At 31.8% G+C, this 26,707-nt stretch overlaps 1 protein-coding gene across 1 annotated transcript; it reads right to left on the minus strand.

The window, feature by feature from the left end:
• Positions 1 to 796: 796 nt before the first annotated feature.
• Positions 797 to 3,052, minus strand: LOC143254591 (thyrotropin-releasing hormone receptor-like). The gene has a single exon (XM_076509744.1). The coding sequence runs from the start codon at positions 2,943 to 2,945 to the stop codon at positions 1,332 to 1,334; it is 1,614 nt and encodes a 537-aa protein (XP_076365859.1). The 5' UTR covers positions 2,946 to 3,052; the 3' UTR covers positions 797 to 1,331.
• Positions 3,053 to 26,707: the final 23,655 nt, after the last annotated feature.

The following is a 26,707-nucleotide window of genomic DNA, read 5'->3' on the forward strand; positions in this document are numbered from 1 at the left end:
TGTCTGATCATTACACTGACTGTTTTGTGGAATATCATAAAAGTTGAAGTTAACCATTACTAAACATCATCTTAATGATATGCAAGAAAATTCACAAGTATCACTTTGTTTCATATAATATACATTACTAATGTGTTAGCTTTAGGTATTTGTAAAAGTAACTAAATAAAAGTAGTTACAAGTTATGTAACCTGTTCTTATATAGATAGGTCGTATTATTTTCTTAAATGTGAGAAAGATATACTGGAATAAGCATAATCTGTTACGATCTAAATTGTGAGATTCAAGATTTTTTAAACCTACTAAAGAGTATATATGTTCACTTGGATTTTGTGTTCAACAGTTGAATGCGCCTAAACATTTTGGAAAAGAACTAAACTTTTCCAAGGTCAAACATCAAGTTAAAGGTGTTGCAAAATATAATTTTGAATACAAAAATTAAATAATGATAATGCTGCTAAATGTAATTGACTTTTCCCCTAAAATCTTAAATATATTCACTCAAAAAACTATACTTTTGACCGTGCGAAGACTATTGTGTGGTATATCAATTATTAGAAACACAAGGCTAGTGTTGTCCAAAATCTCTAAAATTTTACAAATTCCATGTTTATTGATGTCTTCAAGCATATTGAAAACGAAGTGTTCATCCAATTTGGGTCAAGGTTCAGTTCAGAAGTGGGTTAACGCCCTTAATCTTATTATGATTTATATATTTTAAATTATACACAAAGAAAACATTACATAATAATATTTCTGTGTTTTCTTTTACAACAGATGATGCGAGAGTATTTAAAGGCAGTGTTTTTTATAATACAAAAGCATAATTTAAAGACTGCAGCAAATATGTAATTATTTTGAAAAGTTATTACGAGTTACAATAACACTAGATGATTAAACCTTTTGTCAAAAACATAGTTATTTTTTGATGTTTGTATTTTGTTAATTTATGTTCGTGCTTTATCGATCCATTAGATTATCACGTAAACATCTCAGAATATAGCTACTTTACATCAAAACAAACACCATGAATTCATATTTCATTTACCCTGATATACATAAATTTATATTTTGTTATTAAAACATGTACTTGTAGTACTGTAACTGATATGTTACAACCACCATGATAATTTTTGTATTAATAATCCGATAGTTTTGCCTCCTAATCTTCATCTTACTTATATATTATATTGCACAATTTATACACACTTTTGTATACACATTAAAAAAACAAAATTTTATGTTTTCTTAACTTTTGGCCTTATTCTTTCCTTTATGCATACAAATGATATACATTTTTGAGTGTTGACAGCTGAAACTACAACCAGACGCTACACTGAAGACTCTACATTTACGGATAACTCACCGTCTGGTGTTACTGTGATAACAAAATTGTTACGTGGTTGTAACCTTGTGGTACTATCAACAGAACTTGCTTTGTTTTCGCTTTGGCACGATGACATCTGCTGCCAGTGTTCATTAAAATCTGTTGAAAACTTTTCTTGTTTCGGTTGCTCGTCTTCATAGTTTTGAAATTCTGTATTCTTCAGTTGAAAAACTTCTAAATAATTGTTTCTTCCAGACCTCCAAATTCTTTTACAAGAGCCACCCAGGCAGTCTTGTTTGTTCATTTGAATTTCTCGAAAACCTTGAGACAATGTTGGCCTGTGTCTACTCAAAAGTTTACTGTGTTTGGAACGTAGAGGCACAGTGTTTCTGGACAATTGTGGACTTTCATTGGCGTTACTGTAAGTGGTTCTCTGGTACACAGATTGTAAACGTACCAGTTTGCTTTTTATACATGGACAGAAAACTAGAAGAAATGTTCGTCGATATTTTTGACTAAGTAAACAATACAAGATAAAGTTTCCGGCTGCATTGATGCACACCAAAAAATTGAAGATATTTCCTAAACCAAGAAGAAGAGCCTCTTTGTTTGTATGAGGATAAACTGTGTGCAATGACGTATACACTAAAATTGCTGCAGTTGGAAGCTGGCAAACGAAAAATAATAATACTACAGCGATCAACATGATAGTAATCCTATTTTCTTGCTGTAAAGAGTCACGAGTTTCCCTTTGTCGAGTCATGGTATTTCTCTGTATTTTGGAAATATGTACTGACCTAATCAAGAAAGAATTAAATATAGAGAGAAGGAAAAGGGGAATAAAGATGAATAAAATCGCAGTCATCGTGTAATAAACGGTTTTATAGAGATTGTTATTTCCAAAATCTGAGAAATCCATGGTCATTTTCGTTTCGTTCGTCTCATCGTTCCTTATCTCAACGACGGTCCACTCAAAAGGTGTTGGAAGAGTTAGGAAAAAACAGATTAGTGACACACAAACAATAACCTTCTTTGCTCTATTCTCTGTACAGAAGACTTTACCTCTGATCGGGTGGCAGACTGCAATATACCTTTCTATTGTAAATGTCACCGTTAACCAAACTGATGTATTGCTACAAGCATCTGTTAACATAATTGCGAAAGGCCTAATATGCCAGTAGATAAAATAATGAGGATCCTGTATTACCGGATAATGTGCTAAAGAAAGAACAAAAACACAAATGAGATAAAGCATGTCAAAAATAGCCAAAGCTGCTAAATAACTGTTGGTAGATGAACGCATACGTCTTCTGGTCATTATTACTATTGTCACTGTGTTTCCTATTAGCCCAATGATTAGTATCATAGGAACAAGAACGCGCTGAACCCAGAAACGACTCTGCTCTCGGAATACTTCGAGTTCTTTGTCAACCACATTCTCGATTTCTTGACCATCTGATAAATTTGAAGTGATGAGTAGTATTGGGTTGGAAGTTGTCCAAAATCTGTTGCTGCAATTGTTGAAAGCGCATTTTGTGTTGTTTAACGAGCAATTATAAAAAGACAACGATAAGTCATGGTTTGAGCAGTTTGGTGAATGTATTATTTGAGAGATCATTTTATTTGTTTAAGTAACTCGTGGATAAAGTTCCTTCACTGAAAAATGTCTCTGAAGGAATAGCCTTACACCGATATTAGAGAGGGGGCATGTATTAATTCCTCAAGTTCTGTAAATCTGAAAGAAATAATAAGAACATAACGATTTAGTGAAGTGAGTAAGAAAAATTATTTGTAGATAAACATCTCAAGACCAAATGATTAAGCTTATAATAAGACGTATTATGTTAATAATACAATCAACTTTTAAATGAAAGTTATTAAACCCTTGAGATAATAGGTAGGCGAACAACGATTTATAAGCACAAGGAATAGTTTTATTGATACTAGAACATGCTACATCTTCCAACATCAATAACATTTTCTTAACTTGCACATAATTTCTTAACACAATGTGCTTCGTTACTCAAGTTACGTAAATATGGTAAAGGAACTAAGATGTCGATCTAAACCAAATAAACCAACTTTATAAGGCACGGTCCAGGCTAGAGCGACATTTATACAATTGCACAAGGTTACTGTTTTTCAGACAATGCAAAATGAATTTACGAGATATATAAAAACATTATAATGGATTACTAAACATCAAGTCTGAAAGTATATTTATTTTTGTTATTTTATCATAAACTTAAAAAGTACGTTGCGAATGAAAATTATAAGGAATTTTTTTCGTTTGTTCGTTGAAACGTGCACGTACACCTGCATACCTAAAGACTTTAAAAAGTTCCTAATTGAAACAGAAACGTAGAACACGTATTGTTTGCCTAAATACCGCACACATATGAGTACAAAAACATGAAGATGAGATAAAAAACTCATTACTGGTGTTGAGCAATTCTCACTTTTGTAATTAAATTCCATTACTGATTAGATAATAATAATAAATAATTACAATTACAGTTTCGATTATCTCCTAGTTATATCATTTAAAAAATAAAGTATCGATAAAAGATGCGGGTTTAAGGTGACCGAAAATAGAATACCATTCGAGAGTTCAGGAACTTAATGTACTGATTTAGCATTTCTTATTCTTTTAATGCATACAATAATATCAAGAAAAGAATATTTTTTTCTGTATGCCCTGTAGAGGCAAAATAAGATAACGATGAAAGTAATTGCTCTGAGTGCTTCTTTGTGAGTGAGCGCACAAACGTGTTTAGTTTTTATGCATTGATAAAGTTAATATTAATGAAGTTCACTGTAACGAAAGTTAGTACTTAGTTCAAGATTATTGTTGAATACTAATAAGTCCGTAATTAATACCAAGCTCGTTGAATTAGGAACTAGTACTAAATTTATTATTATTAATGAATGCCTCTGAAGCAAGATACTACCTTAAAAATTGTTAATGTACATCTATTAAGAGGGGAAGGGTTATATAAGTATTAAATTCAAGAACACAAATGAGTAAAACAGTCTTAAACCCAAGGCTAGAACTGAATATTATCTAACCCGGAATTAGTACTGAACTCAGAGTTGCTATTGAATGCAACAGAAGCCCGTGCTTTCTATCCCGAGGGCCATCTTTTTTTTTTAAACGTCATGTTAAAACGACCTCCATTAAAAGACTAAAATAATTCCTAAATATAGCTTGATCACATATTTTAATTATACATATTTCAGTACTGGAAGCATAGGAAATGTGTTTATTAAAGACATATAATAAATGGAACTGATATATGGTCTTCGAAGTAGAAGTGATTTTTATCAGGTAAGAAATAAACTTCATTATAATCACCTACAACACTATTATTTGTACTTTCATTTATATCCTATATTGACAATAAAGCACACTGTTAACTAACATACATTTTTGATGGAGTAAATATCACTTTTCGAGGTTAAGTTCTCGCATACAAACAAGCATCCATGCACGTGTCACCCTCCTCTAACAACAACGAACAAAAAGTAAAACTCAACACTGAGTCGTGTCATCGTGATATATATATACACTATAACGATACTGAAACTAACTGTACAAAGAAAACTTTATGACCTGATGCTAGAAAGTGTTGCAAGACATAAGATCCACAGATGAGTGCGATTTTGCCTGTCGATTAGAATCAAATTAAGTAGGCTTTAACGTCAGGTTTAACAAAAGTCATAATGAGTTAAATATATCTTTACAGTTTTAAAAACAAAAAGAAGTTATGTGGATTTATATGCGGTTTAGTAACAATACAGACTTTTATTTTCTCTTTGTATACGAAGTAACACTACATTAATGAAGGAAACAAAAGGTTTTAGCCTACTTCTCGAAATCGATAATAATGTTTTGAATTCTTCTATTTCACTTTAAGCTAATTTCATTTATAATAAATTAGTACGTATAAGTACGAAAATTACATTGCATCTTCGGCTGCAAATAACTCAAGTATTTGGAAAATGAATTAATAATAGCCAGAGAGTTGTTGCTTTTTCTTATCTAATTATTTTAATAGTGCCTAAACGTACAAGATATATTGTTTAATCGACAGTATTAGTGAGAACCCTTTATGAAGACATAGTTAAGTGAAAATTATTGTTTCGTGACATGCCATCTTTTAAAGGTTTTAACTTACTTATAACACTAACAAACAAAATGTTACTACAATAAACTTGATTTTATGAAAATTATTAAATACATTTAAATATTGTTATACAGAGAGTTGAATACTAATTAAAGATTTTGAATACGCAAATCAGAAACCGATACTATAAAGCGGTTTCAACATCTACCTGTCTATGTATATATATATCTTACATTAGCTTTATATTTATTTTAGTGACGATCGAATCTAACAATATATTTTCAATTTTGGCAACAGTAGCTTAGTTAAATGTTTATGAATTATTTAGCAATATTTATTAGATCAACTTTCGTCGGCCCGGCATGGTCAGGTGGTTAGAGTGCTCGAGTAGTAATCTAAAGATTGCAGTTTCAAATCCCGCCCATGCCAACCATGCCTTCTCTTTTAACCGTGAGGGCGTTATAATGTAATAGTCAATCTCTATTCGTTGGTAAATGAGTATCCCAAGAGTTTACGGTGGGTGGTGGTGACTAGCTACCTTCCCTCTAACTTAAAAATGACTAGTGTAAATAGCCCTCGTGTGGCTTCGGGCGAAATTTAAAAAAAAAACTCCTTAAAACTAAATATAACTATTAGTGTTGAATGTTAGCAGCAATTATGAAAATACATTTTTAATAATCCAAATAAAATGTATGGAAATATTATTTCTGAGAAAAACTTATATTTTAATGGATTTTTTTAGACTTCGTACACTGATAGATCTTTGTAGCCTACAACTGGGTGTCATATTTGGTCTGAATATAAATCAACTATGCAAAGTTATTCAACCAAAACTAAGTTTTGACTAAAATTTTGGCGCACGCCTTACTTAAAAAGTCTTAAAAGTAACAGTGTTTAAATGTTAGTACTTGTCATTTATGTTAAAATACAACTGATTTAGAGCAACAAAATTATAGGGTGAAATAATGTGCAAATACATAAATACTGGTAAAGTTGAACAAACTAGATTAGTATTTCCTATCTCAAGTTCTCAAAGGAATCATACGGGTGGAGGTTTATCATTCATTGCCAACTTTTAAGCACAAATTTATCAAATTATATTAACATAAAGTAATCAAAAAGCGTTTAGCGTCACGTGATATTAGCTCAAAGCGTATATAATGATAGTTGATATAACTGTACCGAGTGGATGCTAGTGATGACAAGAACCTGTTAATCTAGATTCCATGGCGTAACTACAAAGGAAGCTATTAACATTGTTCGTAAAGGAAAACTAACACCATACATTTTAGATAATCTGATTGGTTATGTAAAGTATAGGTCTGTTCCAAGTAATCTTACTGTGATCCTAAAGCTAATATTTGTTTCTATCAGGTGCCACATTCTTACTTACTGTGTTTTGTTTGTGTGTATTCACAAAAATCATGATATATTATCAAAAACTTCTTAGGTGTGAAGAAAAAGCGTGGCCAAAAATGACAAAAAAAAAAAAAGAATTGAGCTTGAAACTTAAAAGAATGAATTCAAAATTTGCAAACATATTGGTAACTTTACTCATAACATTTATGATAATTGTACAGCAAATATTCATTTATTAATTAGGTACAGACCGCGTATCTTATTTTACCCACTATCATGCCTCAAGATAAACAAAAAAAAACGCAGCCTGGCTAATAAATAAATAAATATTTGCTGTAAAGTTTTTATTAACGGTATAATCGTATATACAAATCTTGCCCCTAATTTTGTTTTCATTCCTTTAAGTCGCACGCCCAATTCATTTTTGGTCGTACCTTTTTTCACATCTAAGGTGTTTAGATAATATATGCTTGAAGTTACTCTTGATATTAACAAGCATTTATTTCATAAAACGCGAGAAAAGAGTTGAAAGGATAAGGTTTGTTTATTATTAGGCAGAACACTACATAATAGGCTGTAGGTGCAATGCCCACCGTGATGTCGAATCCCGATTTTCTTTTCAGCTTTACTGTTGAACCACCGGTTGGCGGAGGATAAGGTAAAATTACATAGTATATATATATATATATATATAGATAGATACACACATGCATTAACATATCAAAATAAATGTTTATTCATACACAAACATTACACAATCATAAGCACTGAACTAAAACAAAAACAATACAATGAAGACTTATGTTGTTCCTTCAGTTGTTGTGAAAACAAGTTCGTGGTTATCAGCTATTTCTTTACCAGCACATGTATTTTCTCGAACCTTGCGTAGCTGGCGTGACTGTAAAAATATGTTTCTAATTACTGTGTCATTAATTACTCCTTGCATGGGCATATTACAACACGCTCGTATAACAGTTAAAGATTTTACTGATCTGAATTGAAAAGTGCAACAAGTGCGGCGAAGAAAGCGTCGTGTATAATCTGATAGCACACTATATCGTAATATAATTATACTCTTAATTCAGATTTTACAGATATAGATTGTTTTATTAGTAGGTAAAAGAAATGAGCTTTTTCACTGTAAATTTTTCTACTTTTAACTTAGAGAGAAAGTTATGTTTTACAAAGACGAAGCCTAAGGTCTGTTGGTCAAAGACAAGAGAGAGAGAATATTAAGTTTCGATGTTGTTCCATTATCGCAATATTGCGTAAAGGTAGTGATTCTATGTTACATGTCAGTCTTCATTTATACTTAAGTTGATATTGCATCATCGTGAAAGAAAGATATGAAGTAATATATTTGAGGAAAAATATTTTGAAAATAACTCGTATAATAGCTTTATTCAGAATAATACGAAGGTATTAGCAATAACAGCAAAACATCAGAGTCATATTGCAACGACGGACAGGTTTTAAATCATATTTATATTACAGAATATATTAAAGAGAGCAATTTTCTGTTACAAGTAAAACTTGTTATCTTAAGGCTTGAGCAGTCAATTAAATCACATAAAGGTACAAAAGGCACAAATTAATACTAAATATATTTTATATAAATTATATATTTTTGAAATACAATATTGATTAATTTATGCAGTTTAATATAATATCTTTCTTTTTATCCTTCCTTGTTTCACAGTTCGAACCTGTTTACCGAATTTGCATTTTATAATGGAAACACGATTATTCGAATTTATAAAATAAAAGAGAGAGAGAAAATATTTCTTCAGCACAAATTTTTTCTTACTGATATACAACTGAATTAAAAACTACAAAAGTCTACCTAAAGACATTAGCTGCATGAAAACTAATGAGATTACATGAAACTGTATGAAAACATTACAAAGATTCTTTAAAGAACGTAAAACGGCTTAGTAATAGGGGAATGTTTCAGGTCCATTAAAAAGTTTGAATCTATGGCTTATTAGGTTTAGCTGTATATGGGTCTGTTCAGTTAAGAAAACTTATAAATATTGTATTTTACTGTGTTTCCGAAGTTTCACTCACATATTATAAAGGAAATAGTTTTCGGACCATAGTGCATCTGAGGAGATAAAGAATCGATAAGAGGGTAATTCTACATAAATTAATGAAAGAATTTATGCACAAATCAGTTAAATCGTTTAATAAAAACATATATTCACGACGTAAATTGTAAGGGTGTTATTTCATTGCGCTATTAAAATCTCTAGAGCTCCACAGTGGCACTGCGTAATATCCGCGGATTTACAATGTTAGAAACCCGGGTTTCGATACTTGTAGTGGGCAGAGCACGGATAGTCCATTGCTTATCTTTGTGCTTATCTACAAAAAACAACCAAAGAAACATATAAAAACTTAGTTATGAGATGAAAGGCAAGCAGTTACTACAAATTATTAAACAAATAAGTAAGAATTATACTTATTTTATGACTGTTTCATTTAAACGCTTTTTAGTATTTCTCTGAAAAAATTCATTATTGTTTTATCCTTGATTTAGATAAAAAAATATTTCCCATTTTTTGATTAAACACTTTGCAACAAGTTAGGTATAAATGAGCATATATAATACTCGAAATTAACAAGAACTTCAGGAAAATTTTCCAGATTAATTCAGTTAAAAATAAGATATCGATTGACACTGTACAAACCTTTTTTTAATTTCAAATGTTTTAGTTAATAATACTTACTAACATCTTACGCTTCCCTGGTTCTGGGTTTTTTAAATTTAAAACAAGTATTTTTTGCCAACAAATATTTTATTATGAATTTAAAGTTTTATGTATTTTTGCTAACTTTGTTAAAATTAGTGTATTCAGTGTGTTACGAACTTGTTACTGATACTCTCTGTTTCTCTATAATCTTGGAAGTCACTGCACAGATAATATTCATGAGATATTTATTGTTTTACCTCTACTCTCTCGCGGCTTTTCACCATTTTAGCGTGAATATCACGTATCTCTCGTATAAAACTTGTGAAGTCTTAAATATAAACAGGTCAGGCATAACAATGACTACACTAATTAATATTAAATTCTGATCAGAGCAAGTCTCCAACTTAAACTTAAATTAAAATACGATTTTTTTTACTGTTAATAATTATTATTAATTGAATATACTTTCTAACGTTATTTTTCATAAAGATTAGATTCATTGTTTCATCAGTTGGGTACCATCACTATTAAAGATACTTTAGACGGTAATGCTAATAATATATCACGAGATTAGGCCAGCTTAGGAGATTTAAGTTAGGCTTAAACTTATAAATTAAATTCATAATTCAAAACAGTTTCATAACAATAAACAAAAAAGTGATAAATTTGTTAAATTAAACAATCTAACCAATATTATTAATAATACGGTAAGAAAAAGAAATAATAAAGTACACCTTACCAACTGAACACAAAGACATTATCAAATAATTGCCCATCGTGCAAAAAGACCTCATGTTAAACATTAAAACGATATCACATAAGCAATTTGTAAATTACGTCTTCAAATTTTTAACGTATAACATAGCAGTAACTTTACCTACTTACAACGCTAAACTCCGGGATTATATTCTCTTTGATGGACAAAATTGCAGATAGACTATTGTCTAATTTTATGCTGAAAGAAACAAATGTATTACAAACGTTAAGAATAAATAAAAACTGAAGTTTAATGTGTCTTATACACTGAACCAGGGGCGTAGATCCTGGGGGAATGGGGAACATCCTCCCTTAATTTTAGGTGGGGGTATGGTGCATACAATCATCCCCCCTACAGTTTGGTCTGTTGAATTGTTTTATTGCATCACAGACCTACAAATTGTGTGTTTGTTCTTGTGATTCTCGTGTTCTTACCAATCGAATTACATAATTAGGACTAGATGTAGGCTTTTTCAGTAGCCGAAATGTTTATCTTTAATATAGGCATGCTTCTAAGCTTTTCGATCTAAGCGATAGTTCGTAAGTATCAGTCAGTAGGCCTAAGTATACATGCAAGCACTATCACAGAATCTACCTACGTCTTGTACGTAGTGTAACATTAAGTAAAATTTTCATCACAGCAGATTGAACACAGCATGAAATTCGAAAATATTACTCCCAAGCGTAAACTCCTGTGATCTAGATCTGGCAAGCCATTTGTAGCTTGTAACTGCATCAATCTTATGTGTCTGTTGTGTGGTTTTCTTACGCCATTTGTTCGTATGCATGTTTAGCCGGTTTTATTGTCGAACGCCTTACTCTCCTTAGCTGCCGAAGCCGCTGGCCATAGTGTACGTTTAGTGTACAGTTAACGACAGGCTCAAGCCGCTCGGATCCAGACGCGCCCTACATCATCCCCCTCCGCTCCCTTTAGTGTGAGACTCGATTTTACAACAAGGCTCATTAGACCTGTGTTTGTGGCTCTCATTAATCCATGAAATTTCAGTCTGTCACCGCCCTCTAATAAAGTGCTGGTGCTTTATAGTAAAAGAACAAAATATTATCTCATCATAGATAGTAAAAATATTGTATTTTCTTGTATAATTAGAACACAAAAGCAGCGATTTCAACGGCCTGAAGCCTCTACTCGAATTGAATCGCTAGTTTTTGTTTAGGTGTTTTTATTTCACATTATATCAAAACGTGTTTGCCTTTTGATGAGCTTTAACAGGAATATAATATATTTGTGATTGTTTAAGTATTTTTCGTGAAACTTGCAATTACTTGTGTTGTAACTAGTACACATTATTGTTCCAGCGATGCCCAGGCGGTCAGTCGGCTCGGTAGTCACTGTGAGGTTCGCGCATTCGACTTAAATACATTGTACAGTTCAGTCCTACTTCCATTCTGATCTATTTTCGTTCGTTGTACGTTAGAGTTTTTCAATAAAGACTGTATTTTAGACCGTTGAGTTATCTGGGAAACAGATTCCACTTATGACAAGCAAGCGTCTGAAACTTTCCGGTATTAGACAGTTCTGCAAGCCAGTTACTAGTACTACAAGTGACAATGAAGATGCAGATAATCCAACAACCTAAAGCAAAGGAATAGAAAATTGCCATGCAGAGGAAGTACCATGTTCATCAAAGGACGAGTTGAAAATGCTTGTGCAACTATTGCACATCATGAATTACCAGATAGTTGTGAAACATGTTTGTGCAGTAATGAAAAATCTGACACTCCACAGATACAGTGTGGAAAGCCATATCATCCAGACGCACAACAAATACCACGACAGAAAGCAAGATATCAAAATATCAACTTCCAGGGCAAGTGGTTTGATGAGTTCTCATGGCTGCACTTCGACAATCAGACTCAAAAAGTCATATGCTTTCATTGTGCCAAGGCAGAAAATAGAGGCCTTTTTACAGCGAAATTGGAGAGGCCAGTGGAGTATACCTTCATATCCACCTGTGTTTGCAACTGGAAAAAGGCAAAACAGAAATTTAACGAACACCAATCCTACTCTCAGCACAGATTTGCTATATCTCCAGAAGGTTCACTTGATGTAACTCCAGTGATACTGATACGGAGGGGAACTTCTTGCAGTTAATGAAGCTCCTGGAAGAGGAAGATCCTGAGTTGACGGCCTACTTGTCAAAGAAAACCACATTCACATCACCCGAGGCTCAGAATGAAATAATGGAAATGTTCAGCCATCAAATATTTAGGAACATAACACACGAAGTGCATCACAGTAAAATCTTTGCATTAATGGTTGATGGCACTCAAAATGTTACAGGTGTCGAACAGGAAGCAATATATGTACGATATGTAGATGAGAATCTTGACGTCCATGAGACATTTCTTGGTTTGTACAGTGTTTCCAATACAACTGGTGAAACAATATTCTCGACTATACTTGATGTACTGACTAGACTCAATTTACCATGTCAGGATTAAGAGCACAAACTTGAGTAGTGTGTACAGTGAATGCCAGGCAAAAATATAAGAGAAGCAACCGTCAGCTTTGTTTTTCCACTGCGGAGCACACAAGGCTAATTTAATAATGCAACATGCAGTTGAAGCTTGTGAATGTGTTCGAGATTCTATCCAGTGGGTACATGAACTTGGTGTCTTGCTTCAGAGGTCAAGCAAATACAAGACAATCTTTAAAAATATTGTGTCGTCAGACAGCCACAATGGTCCAGTTAAATACAAGCAAAAACAGCGACAGTATCTGGCATGATTGAAGCATCTGCAATGACAGTTGAGCATTTGCGGGTATTGCGAACAGAGGAGAATTACAACAAGATATTTGATGACGCTGAGAAAAAGGTAACTTACTTAGATCTGGTGCCTATTGAACTAGCGCGCATTCGCAGACCCCTCAGAAGGATCACAGGTGATGGCTCAGCACACCATTCTGCAACAGCTAGAGATTACCACAGAAGCCAACATTTTGAATTTGTGGATACAGTCATAGAACATCTGACCACTAGATTCAATGCAGACAACAATGACTTGAGGCTATATCTGGCACTTAAGAATATGATCACATCTGGCAAGATTGACAACTCGGTTATAAACTTCTATCCAGAAATTTCTGCACAACGGCTCGAGTTTCAGTTGCCCATGCTCAAAGGAACAACAAAGAAAGATGCTTACTGTAAAATGCATGAAACAAGTCTGCAGATGTTTAGTGAAGTGTTTCTTCTCATGAAAATTTTGCTTGTATGTCCAGTATCCAGCTGCGAATGTGAACGCAGCTTTTCTGCATAAGACGGTTGAAGACGTGGTTAAGGTCTTTGCAATTCAGTGCCGCCTCAACCATGTGGCAGTTTGTCACACTTACAAAGATGAGGTCAACAAGATAAATACAGAAGAGCTTATGAAAGAATTCATAAAGAGATCATCACAAAGGAGGTATACGTTTGGGAACATGTAGACTAGAGGACTAAATGAATCTTACTTCAATGAAAAGTATGAATAATTATGTGCTACATTTATTGATGTGTAATTTTCAAGAGTTCGCAAAGACATATTAATTATTTTTATCAAACAACATGAACAGTTTTTCAGTAGATATAAACTTATCAAGGGTAATTACTAATTTTATTAATATTTGAAAACGTAATTCATGCAATGAGAGTTATTAGTAACCTTGTCAAGTATAATGATCATCTTTTATTATGTGCAGTGTGCAGGAATAAATTCATGTGGCAGTTAATTTGTGACACATTTGTTTTTATTCTATTAACATTTTGAAAACTGTTCACAACACCTCACTTATACAAACCTACATGGAAACCTTGAAGTATCGTGGCAACAAGATTACTCTGTGACTGCATGTTTACAGCTTTCAGGTTCACGTAATCAGAGATAACCAATTTGCAAATTGAACAGTCTACATAAGTGGTTGCAAAAATCATCCCCCTCATCGGGTGTAAAATATCTAAGCCCCTGTACTGAACATAAGAACAAAAAAAAAAAGACAAAACGAATCTAAAACTCAACTAGTTACTAACCTGTTCTTAATGTTGATATTGTAATGTAAAATTATTTTGTTACATTGCATTGTACCAATTGTACTCTTTTCTAAACTGAGAAGACAGCTATGTAAATGAGTACTTGAAGAAAGAATTACATTTTACTAACATTGATAAAATTCTTATTCAGATCCAAACAATTAATAGTCAATGACATATATGAAAATGTTCCTCTTCAGTATTTCCAAAAACCAAATGTTTCTGAGTTTATTAATATACATTTTATTTAATTATTTCTTCATAATACAATGATGAACTTTATGAAATATGGTTGTATTAAAAACTAAATACCTCATATTTATATCAACTTTATTTTTCAGGTTAAATATATAAAATTCAAATAGCACTATCGCTCTACCTGGGAGATAGGCGTTGCTTTCTTTAGTGGCCATTATACAGACTGAACAATGCTATGACTTTCGTTTATCAAATTATATTGCAAAATAAAATAAATTAGGTAAAGATTAGAGTATTGTTGACCAGTGTTATTGTGAACATATTTTGGCATCAACACACGGTGGGTGGTGATGACTATCTGCCTTCTCTCGAGTCACTGCTAAATTAGCAGATAGTCTGTGTGTAGATTTGTGCGAAATTCAAAATAAACTTGCGCTATTTTACTAAATCAAAATAGGATCAACCTACAATAATGTTGTATTATGACAATAAAAATTTAAAAATCATGCGTAGCATTCTTTTAGCAAACTCGTACGTTTTCTGACGTATTGACTAGCATACTAAATTATCATAACACACTGAGTACATTGTTTAAAAATTACTGTAAATTGTAAGTAAATTACTGGCAGCAGAAACGTACTGTAAGATATAAAGTAGTATAAAATAATAACTGTAAATTATTTTGACATGTCATTGCTTAAGTATACTGCAAACAATACCTTTACTGTAAATTATTTACACCTATCTATTGTAATTTATATAGCAGGAATAATATTTACTCTAAAACCATGAAATGTAAATAATTAATCTAATTTAATTGTTCTAATAGTGTCAAGAGTAATTTACTATGAATATTACAATTTACTTAATTTTTACTGCAAATATATAAATATTAGTTTAAATCATAAATTATAAAGAATTGTTATTCAAAAGTTAAATAAAATGATTATATGGTTGATAAATGTATTTTAATCATAACATTATCATGTCATGAATTAACATTCAAGCACTCAATAATATGATCACAAAACTAAATTAATCAACTATGAGCATAAAAGCAAATCTTTTCATAACGTATAAACAAATTCACCATAAATTCTAAACCGTCAAGAATTTTACTTTAAAAACATATCCAGTATTTTTAGTGTGATCACATAAAAGGTAATTTTCTTTTAAAAAATATTAAAAAGTGTTACTCGCACCTCTATAGAAAGTAAAATTTTCAACTTATTCTTTTCTATAGAACTTAAGGAAATTACTATGTATGCGAGTTCCTTCAGGCTTGATCTCAGATGCATCTTTATTTGCAAAAAATGTGCAAATTCTTAAGATTGTACATTAAACACAACCAAATTCTGGCCCAGAAACAAAGTGTGCAACTACTTGCCCTGACAGATATAAGATGTTTCAGATTTACGTTAACACTACCCTAGTCTGAACAAAGTTGAGAACAAAAAAAAATTTACAATTATACCATGTTATCTGACAGAATGAATTGGTGAAATGAAAGCGTTAATAAACTATTTTTTGAAAAAATACTCTTAATTCAAAGTCGTATTTGATTATATAAAAAGAAAGTGTTGTTTTGTATGTATATAGTTTAGAAAACTGTTAGTGGTTAAATTTAAAATTTTCCAACAATTACGAAATAAAACATTACTTACGATGATTTACAACTGCTAAGAATTATTGCCTGGAAAGGTTCCAAATCATAGGTAATTATAACACTTGAATCCATAGCACGTTATTATACATACTTCATTGTAATATGCAATAATTCATTTATTTCAGCAAATTATTTATCCTCAGCTATACAGATGATTGCGCACAGTTTAATCTGGAAATTATAAATCCGACCCAGCACAGCCAGGTGGTTAAGGCACTCGACTCGTAATTTAAGATAATAAAACTTATATGGAATTCGTTCATGAAAAAAGGTTTGTTTTGGTCGATAGTGTAATCCTGTGCATATTGGTTGCAGTTTTGGTAAATTAAGACAATTATGTCTAACTGAGGAATTTAAACTCTGTACTAGTGATGACCTCAAAACTATTTTAATAAAAAGAAAGTTGAAATACTACTCTTTCCGACAATTACACTTTAATTCATAAAACCACCTTTCATAGAAATAAATTTCTACCGTATCAGAGAAAAAAAAACTGTATATGTTCAATCCCTAAAATTGAGGATTTTTCAGTCAAGCTTCTCTAGTTGAAAATCGTCTGCCTGCCATTTCTGTGAAAATGCTAGATATTGCTATATCTAGTTGTTAGTGTTTAAAAAGGAGGAGAAAAGAGGCAACACCGAGTGTGTTGGTGTTTACATATGGATGAACTTTCACCAGATCACCCGATCTTGTTAATCTGGCCACTAATATAAAGGATGCTATCGTTATAGAGGAATTGAAACCTGTTGTGTCTATTGATTCGGTGTCTTTGACAAATGACACTGCTAATTGCATACACATAAGTATTCTACGTGATATTAGAGTAACTTAGTCATTGTTGTTAGAAAGTACATTACCTTTAGATTTGAGTTCTGCCATTGGAGAGTCTGTTATTACCCAGGGTATTGAGGGTGGCATTGTTAATGTTCCTATTCATAACATTCATCTAACATCAAACCTAGTTTCAGATTTAGAGTAGGACCTACTTTACAAGTTAAGGGTATATCATTATTGTTCAGAAAGAATTTGGCTGGGGTAAAAGTTGTCACCGAGCACAAAATGGTTAGATGATGTTATTGTTAAGAAAAATCCCGATGTGTTTCCCTCATGTGCTACGACTTGGGTTCAGCCTAAGAAATTAAGACAAAAACAAATGATACACGCTTAATAAGATGATAATATTAAAGATATGTTTCATAATTTTTCTTTTGGTACCTGACAGGTATTTTGTGGATATTGTCTTACTGATAATTCATCGGTGAGTGACAATGATAAATGTAAGGGATCTGGTTTAACTGATGACGTATTCTTTGCTAAAGAAGTAAACTAATCGCAGAACAAGAAAATGGTTTGTAGAACTATTCATTATTTGAATATGCACTCCCAAAAACGAAGTGGAAGAGTTCCAAGCGGTAACATTTGCAAAATAGTGTGCTCATGAAGAAAGATGTATCAACTTTAGAAGAATGGGTTGTGGTAGTATATGAAATCGTTGATCCAAAAACATATCCTTTTCACATATTGAAAGTGGTCCATGAACTCCGAATAAAAGGTAATTTAGATTCATACAAGAATGTGACAAAATTATGAGACATTTCTTTTGTCCAACAATTAGGCAAGATGTTTCTCAGTTTTGTAAAATTTATCATACATGTCAAATGATTGAAAAATCCTAACCAGAATATTTCCACTGTTCCTTTGAAACCTACCCCAACTTTTGAAGGACCCCACAGTTGTGTTATTATTGATTGTGATGCATTTTTACGAAAATGATAACATTTGTGTTTAAGCACTTTCTTGTACTATGTAATTTTATGATTATGAGATTATTTGTATTGACTGTATTACTTAATGTTATGATTAATGAAGTTTATAAATTCTTTTACAATGTAGTATATTTAATTTATTGTTATCAATGTATTTATAGTCCCGACTATTCTCTAAATTTTTAACGATTCTTGACCGAACATGGCCAGATTGTTAAAGTGTTCGATCCGCAACCTGCTGGTCGCAGGATCGATTCCTCGTTCAACCAAACATAATCGCACTTTCATTCGTGGGAGCGTTATAATGTAAAAGTCAATTCCACTATTCGTTGGTAAAAGAGTATACCAAGAGTTGGTTGTGAGTGGTGATGTCTAGTTGCCTATCTTCTACTCATAAACTGCTAAATTAGGAACGGCTAGCATGGCTAGCCTTCGTTTAGCTTAACGCGAAATTCAATAGAAAGGTACTGTATATGTTTTACATTATTGCCAACTGAGCTTTCAAAATCCTCGCCTTAAACTTTATAAACCGACTCGCGGAGGAGCAGCAGAATATTGTTGATTTGTTACAGGTAGTATACTTTAATCCTCGGTAGCTGTAACAGTGATAAACGCTTATTTATCACAAAACTACAGATATTTGAGCAGGAACGTTTACAAATTTCGAATATTACAAACTGTTTATCTTCAGTGAATTTACTTTGTACTTATTAATTCTACGAATACATTAAATATCTTCGTAGGAGAAAAGTCAGCTTGTAGATGAGGCGAGACTAGGCATTAAGCGAGTTGTGTAACACTATCAACTAAGAATTAATTTACTCATTGTGAACAGTCGATAAAATATTCAGTTCCAGACCAGAGAGAAGACTCGGTATTATTCGTATGTATGTAAAACTTTTGTGTATTTGTAAAAATCGATATTATAAACTGTATTGTTATTCGTATATTGAAATATATTTGTGTTAAGAAAGAATCTTTTGTGTATCAATCTCGTTGACAAATATAATAAATTTGATACATATCGACATTGAATTAGCCTCTAAATTCAAATTAAAATTTCCAGCTGTTTAGAATTGCATAACATAATATAATAAATAGGAAATTTGTTCAAAATAAACTATAATACGTAACAAGAGAGTGGTAGCATTTTTTATAACTATTATCACACTTAATTATTTTATGTACTGTACTCCTCTTTGACAAAGACTAAACATGGACTTCAATACTCTTAGTTATGCTTGGCGATTTCTCAAAACTAACTCTTATTAACTATTCGTTTCACGTGACGACATCCATGCCTATATGTTTATTCACATTCATTACACATAACTCTTTATGCTCCTGAAGAAAAAGAATGAATTGCATCAGAGAGTTTGAGTTTTGTGTCTCGTTAGAAAAACCATTAAAAACTGGGTTCTAACTCTTAATCAGAATAAGTTGATCAATCTTCGATTACGAAATATTTTTTCCCAAATTTCCTATATTACTCCCTATATGTGATTCAAGTTGTTTGGCTGCCACCGTATCTTCTTAGTTTTCATATAGGTCCGTACGGCCATAATAGCATTGATTTCGGAGTTCATTAAGGGCACATCCTAGCTGCAGGAACTACATCTGTGTTTTTGTTTTCAGTATCATTTCACAACAAATTCTTCATTTCTAGATTTCTTGTGAGATAAATCCATGTTTAACAGACTTTGTTCTTGACAGAATTACATGATGGATGAGAATGTGTTTGTACGTGTCAACAGTTAAAGTTCCATCTAGTTTATGTAGATTTCCAGCACTTAAGGCTGAGCTACAGTCCACTCTTTTATTAACCAATCCAGCACGTTTAACTATACATATTGTACGCTGAGCATGGTATCGTTTTACTAGCATCGATCGAACTTTCGTTAATGGGTGCAAAACAATTTTAATTAAACTTCGTCTGTAACGAAAATCTTTTCCAGCGCCACCTATTCCTCTTCTTAAAATTTGATGCTCATTTCAGCTAATTCGTTTGATTATCTCTAAGAACATCAAACAAGTCTTAGAAGAATCTGTTTTCCATTGTCATCCCTAGAGAGAGTAATCTATACAAAAAACTAAATACTTTATCTGTTATTATATTAAGTGTTCCGAAGATGACTGTTACTTTAGTCACACTTTAACATGGCAGTATTTCATACATGATTAAGAAGTAAATTAAGCAAAATTGTCAAACTTTTATATTTTCAAGTCAAGTTAAAATGTGTTTTTAAAACAGAGTGTAAATTAAAAGGGAATTTTATCTTTTAAAAACAAACAATAACAACCTTAATAGAACATCTCGTTAGTGGTATATGAGTTTATGTGTCCTGGGTACAAAAAGAAATACAATGAATCAACCACTAAAATGTTCTGCAATCAAATAAAAAAAACACTAACGCTAAAACCTACAACACCAGTGGTAGTACCATCCAGTCTCTAAACGAATACAATGTTGTTCCTGAACAAATACAGTGATGTCCCTACCTCCAATTTCCTACAAGTCATTCTCAGTATCCAGGAAGATTTCAAACTTAGAATGTTACAATATTGTGCCTTTCAACTAATAAAAACATATTTCAACCAGAAGTGAGCACACTGCTACTACATTTTGAGTTATAAAAATGTAAAGAAGAAAACAGAGCAGGAACTTCCATCGTTAAATATGAGCTGAACTAAAACTTTGTTATTCACTAACACACTTGTTACGTTTTTTGTTTGTTTTTTGAACTTTGCGCAAAGCTACATGAAGCCTATCCGGACAAACCATCCTTAATTTCGCAATGTAAGACTAGAGGGAAGGCACCTAGTCATCACCACCCACCGCCAACTCTTGTGCTATTTTTTTACTAACGAATAGTGGAATTAACTGTCACAATAATACGCTCCCACGGCTGAAAGGGCGAGCATGTTTGGTGTGAGGGGGATTTGAACTTGCGACCCTTATCTTGCGAGTCTTGCGCTTTAACAACCTGGCCATGCCGGGTCCACTTGTTATGAATATAACTGTTCGAAGAACTAACTTCAAATGCAAATATTAGTTACACAATTATAAGAACTATATTTTCCTTTGTCGTTAAACGACTGAGTGCAAGTTCAGTAATGTACGGTTTGATCAAGTGTTTTATTTTTGTAGAAAATGAAGATAATTCAAAAAGATAATTGCTTGCAAAAAGCATCAAAAATCTAAGGACTTCCAGGATAATGCCATTAATATTATGTCTTTTACTTCAATATACTTTTCAAATAGTCTCTTTACAACAAACGGTAAATAGGAACTCGTGATTACGAGAAACCCACTTAAAATAAAAATGTATCTGAAGATGGCCTGGGAAGGTCGAAACGTTGTTCTCTCCTTATTAGTAAGTGTTAATACCCATACCAGCCGCTCTGACCTGCGTAAATAGGAATATTTGAAACAACGAGATCTAGGAAAGTTTATATACAGAAAATCATGTCAAATTATTATAATAATACGCTAATAAAATAACACATTATTTTCTATTTATATCGCCCCCCGCTAGTACAGCGATATGTCTTCGGATTTACAGGGGTTCGATTCCCCTCGGTGGGCTGAGCAGATAGTCTTATGTGGCTTTGCTATAAGAAAAACAAACAAACTATCCATATCATAAAGAATAAACGCTTTTTTCCTTATGTTTTATAGTTAGTGCCTTTTAAAAGCCTAAATTATTTATGTGTATAAATAATATCGTGACATTGCACCAAATTTATTGTACAGTGGAACATCTTTTTCATAACAATATCATCATTAAATGTTTATTTGGTTTTTATGGTTATTATCTTAAAGACTTTTTTTCTTTCTTTCTTTAGAATTTATGAAAGTCTTTCCTTGACAAGGATTTTCTTGTTGACTTAGTTGGGGGACATCATATGGTACTTGCTCATTTACTAATCTGGGAAGTAAATATTTCACTACATGACAACGTGGATTTGACGAACCATTTCAAGAAGGATTTCATGTTTAGCTTGATAGAGATGTAAGATTTGTCTTAAAGGAAATCTAACTACGAATAGAAATTACATGAAAGTTTAATTACTCGGATGAAAAAACCTGCAATTTTTTTTTTACAATCGTCACAGACAATTTTAGAAAATATGTATGTTTGCTGCAGTTCCAATCGTGTTTCGCAGAAATTAAGTTACAATTGTTATAGGTTTTTCACAATATTTATTTCGTTTTCTTGTGTGTCTTTAAAGAAGAACCTCGGTGCACTTATTGATTTGTTTATGAACAGTTTAATTCAGATTGCGATACTGAGTAAAAGTGCACTTTTAGTATCCTTATAAAAGAGAATCAAGTTACGTATTAAAATATTTGAAATAGGCCTTTGACCATACTTTGGCGTGATTGGTGTTGGTATTTTTTTACATCAGCTAAAGCCCAATCAAAATATATTTAAGAAAATTTCCTAATATTCTTGCTTTAACTACAATTTAATAGTTACACACTTTAATCCTTTCTTTTTTCACATTAATAAAACAGAGTTCTACATGGAAAGTTTGAAGAACGTTTTTTTAACTAAAAGTGCTTTTTTTTATATAAACCGCTATAGAATGAGATGTTAGGAAGCAATACTGATGCGAATTAGATCCTATGTACTTTTTTCATTGTATCTATAACTGGTAACTTGGTTTACTCGCTTTATTGTTATCTGTATAGAAATAAAAATGTGTTAAATATTGTATAGGTGATAGTTTTCCCTCAAATTCTCCCCAATCAAAGAAATATTTATCAACAAGATAATATTAGTATTATATTTACTTTCGTCCTTTTAGTTTGTTTGTGTTTTCTTATAGTAAACTCACATCAGGCTATCTACTGTATTCACTGAGGGGAATCGAACCCCTGATTTTAGTGTTATAAATCCGAAGACGCACCGCTGTCCCAGCAGAGGACCGTTATTTTAGTTAAAAATGATAAAATAAAGATAATTTTCTAGAGAAGTTGTTCTTCAAATATATTTGGAACAAGTTACGCTTTTAACATTTCATATGATCAAACTAGTTTTCATTTATAACGCATGTATGGTTTAATATGTTTTGTTCTTTCACTAAAATTACTAACTGTTTTTATATTTATGAAATATATTATATACAACAAATACGAAAATAATATTTTAAACAAATAAACTGGAGTTTATTAAAAGTGTATATTGATATATACCAAATAATGGACACGAGGGGACAAAATACATAAGGAGCTCAAACATAATGCTATTAAAAAAAAAAAGTTACACTTTCCTCAACACATGTGCGCTCTCCAGTGGCAGAGTGATATGTATGCAGACTTGTACGGCTAAAAACCTATCTTCGATAAAAGTAGGGAGCAGAACAGAATTATCCGTTTCTGTAATTTTCTGTTTAATAACTAATAAAAAAAAGAAAGATACTGTTTTATTTTTCAAACTTGTAAATCCACATTATGAATAAACTAGAACTGTAAATATGATGCTCGACATTTATTCAGTTACATCTTTATAGCTGCCCACCCAGTAGCACAGCGATATTTTTACCGACTTACAACGCTAAAAACCAAATTTTGATACTCATGGTGGACATAGCACAGATAGCCCATTGTGCAGCTTTGTGCTTAATTCAAAACAAGCTAAATGAAAATTACCATGCTAATGACACATGGTTGTTTGGGGAACGGGCGATGGTCAGTGATTAACATGCTTTGACTAAGGATCTAGGGTTTGTTGTTTGCAGCCCATTACCATCAAAATATGGTCTGCACTTAGAAATGTTTAAATTTTACTGAGCTGCCAGATGAGTGTAGCCCACGAGTTGACAATGTGGGATGTTGACCAATCACCTTCCCTCTTGTCTGTAAGCTCAAAATAAGAATACCTATACCTTTGTAATAATTTTATGCGAAACTTCTGAAACAAACAAACAGATAGAAGTGTTGTTATATGGTATAACAAATTTTCTACTAAACTAGTGATTAGAAAAAGTTAATACAGGTTCATGTTGACAAAAGATAATTTCCAACTTAAACACCGAGAAGACAGTTAAAATTTCGGTAAACATTATAGGTTACTTCACATTCCAGCATTTGGTCTCAAGTACACCACAATAACAGTATTTTACAGCATTTATACTATTTCTGCAGTGAATGTGTGTATTTATTTTAATTTTTGCGAATGAAAGAAAAAAGCGCTCATCTGTAATTTTTCATGTGTTTCTATCCAGAAGTAAACAAGTCAAAAGCATAGCCTTCTAATAAAAACGGTTGCTATGACTTAAATACATGGACAGACTAATCTTGTTTGTTGTTAAAATATCAAAAAAACAAAAGTAATAATGTGACTGTTTTAATTAATAATGTTCAATACAGACGATCTGCAATTTGATATTAAAAAGAATAATGTTAAAAACATTTGGGTTTCATGAATCCTGAAGATCAAGTATTTTTATGAGTGAATGTCACATTGATATTTCTATAACGAATCAACAAAACCAAAAAGACATAATATTTTTATGTAAAGAAACGAAACAAAAGAAAAACATTATATTATAAAAAATAATCATTCCTACAGCTGATTATCTCAATATTTTAGTTCTTCAAAACATATCATATTGTCATTTAATTTCAAATGAATTTTTTCTCTTAAGGCTCTAAATTTACCACAGCATATCACAGGTTACACAAAATGTAACTATCAGTTTTTGAAAGAAATTTAATAAGTTAACAAACTTATTTAATTAAATATTATTATACCAATGAGCATAAAACTTATTTTTATAAGTTTCTCTTTCTCCCCTTTTCTCTGTAATAAGCTTAAGGGCTTCTAACACTAAAATTCGGGGTTTAATTACCGCAGATAATTAAATCGTAGATAAAACATAGACAAGTAAAGTTATATTAATACCATCAGAGGAAAACTAGATATAAGAAAAATAGTATCACGCTGTACCATAAGCTTTATTATATTTGTCATCACGAGCGTTACGTAAAGGTTAAGTGAACCCGAGCTTTACCATAAACTTTATTATATTTGTCATCACGAGCATTACATAAAGGTTAAGGGAACCAGAGTTTTACCATAAAAATTATTGCACTAACCTAAGGTAGATAATCCTCAATTGTTATTTGATTTCTACCATACTATAAGATAAGAAATAAATACGATAAATAGAAGTTTAACAATGATACTACTGAAGACGTATTAAATGCCAATAATAGTTTCTGCAAATGTGCGCAGTAAAGATCACTTATGGCCAATAACTTTCAAAGTGTATGTATTGAGATTTATTGAAAATAATAATTATAGATCGTAGATTGATATTTCCAATAATGGTTAGTAACATTGATTCATACCATTCGTCATGATAATAAGAATAATATTTATGTCTTCACAAAGACATATACTGTTTCCTTATTGTTTCATCTTCTTCTTTTAAAAAAATTTCAGTCGACAGCTATTTCTTCATTTCTCGGCGAATTTACTTCAGACTCAATAGAATTATTGACCGGATATATCCAAATAGAATATGACTTTTTTATTTTTTAACATTTTTAAATATTGTATAAGTTTGATAAATACGTCTATGGTATACCCTTTCATTTCATCAATATTCAGCATTTTTCTACTGTACACTTTGTCCTATAGAAGTCCAGTCTGGTTACTGTAGAGATATTTTGATTGCACTTCTGAAGGACATTGTGATAAAGACAGTTGCAATTCAAAAGATTCTTTAACTCAAAACAATTCATTAGATTCAACATATGCAACTGTATATATAATTTTAGGCCACTCTGTACATAGTTTTTGACTAACAGTAAAGATTTTAGCGTTTAGACGAAACATTATTCGAGGGCACAGTGAAAGAAAAAGGTCGAAACACGCTCATTATGGGTTAGAATGATTTTTATAGAAAATATCGTTAATAAAGACTTATGTATACATTAGCTTTTGCGTGAAAATGTGATCTTGTAAAATTCAGCAGTTCATAATAAAACTAAAGTTTATGACCACTGAAACTAGTTACGATACCATATTATTCCTGGGAATCGTTGTTGAGAACTACTTACCATATAAGGCTCCTGTGGTTTGATACATTCAAAGTAGCGATAATGTGAGGCGTTTTCCAAAAGTAGTCTATAGAAAGTACAAAATATTCATTAGAGTCCATCCACGCAAACCATGTGACATCCGGAGCATTAAAACTTTCATCCATCTAATGCCGAATATCTTCACTAAACTTTGAATCACAAAATAAAGCTTGTTAACAAGATGTAATAAAAAAAAAAGTTTATACAGTGAAGCAGATGGTTTTGCCCTCTTTACTCCTAATCATTTGAAAATGATGTCTTAAGGAACACATAATATCCGTCAGTGATGAAATTGTTCAATGGATTTTACATTCTCTTACTTAACACTTAAAAAGCTTATACAAAAGAGAAATTTTAAACTTGAAGAAAAACAGGATTATTCATATTAGTTAAAGATATACATATATACGTACTTCTGTTTTTCACTCCATTCTGTTTAATAAAATTACGTAGGTAATCTTCTCGGTTTTAAGAGACTTTTTGAAAACTTGTTTTTCTAAACTAAAACTCGAGAAATATTACATTACCAACTGAAGTATCAGTTGGACGGAAGTTACGTAAATTCATAATTAATGAAAGGTTATTCTAGAACATGAAAGTTGTTTTCTTTATATTTGATTGTAAAAAAAAAACACTCAAAATCGCCCATAAGAACTGTAAAAACGCAAAACTGAAAATCTGTATATACACCA

The sequence above is a fragment of the Tachypleus tridentatus genome, chromosome 6 (genome assembly GCF_004210375.1).
Source record: "Tachypleus tridentatus isolate NWPU-2018 chromosome 6, ASM421037v1, whole genome shotgun sequence".
Lineage (NCBI taxonomy): Eukaryota > Metazoa > Arthropoda > Merostomata > Xiphosura > Limulidae > Tachypleus > Tachypleus tridentatus.

Coding starts and splice junctions, on each gene's coding strand:
- LOC143254591 (XM_076509744.1), bottom strand. CDS start 2,945: ATGATCTCTCAAATAATACATTCACCAAACTGCTCAAACCATGACTTA.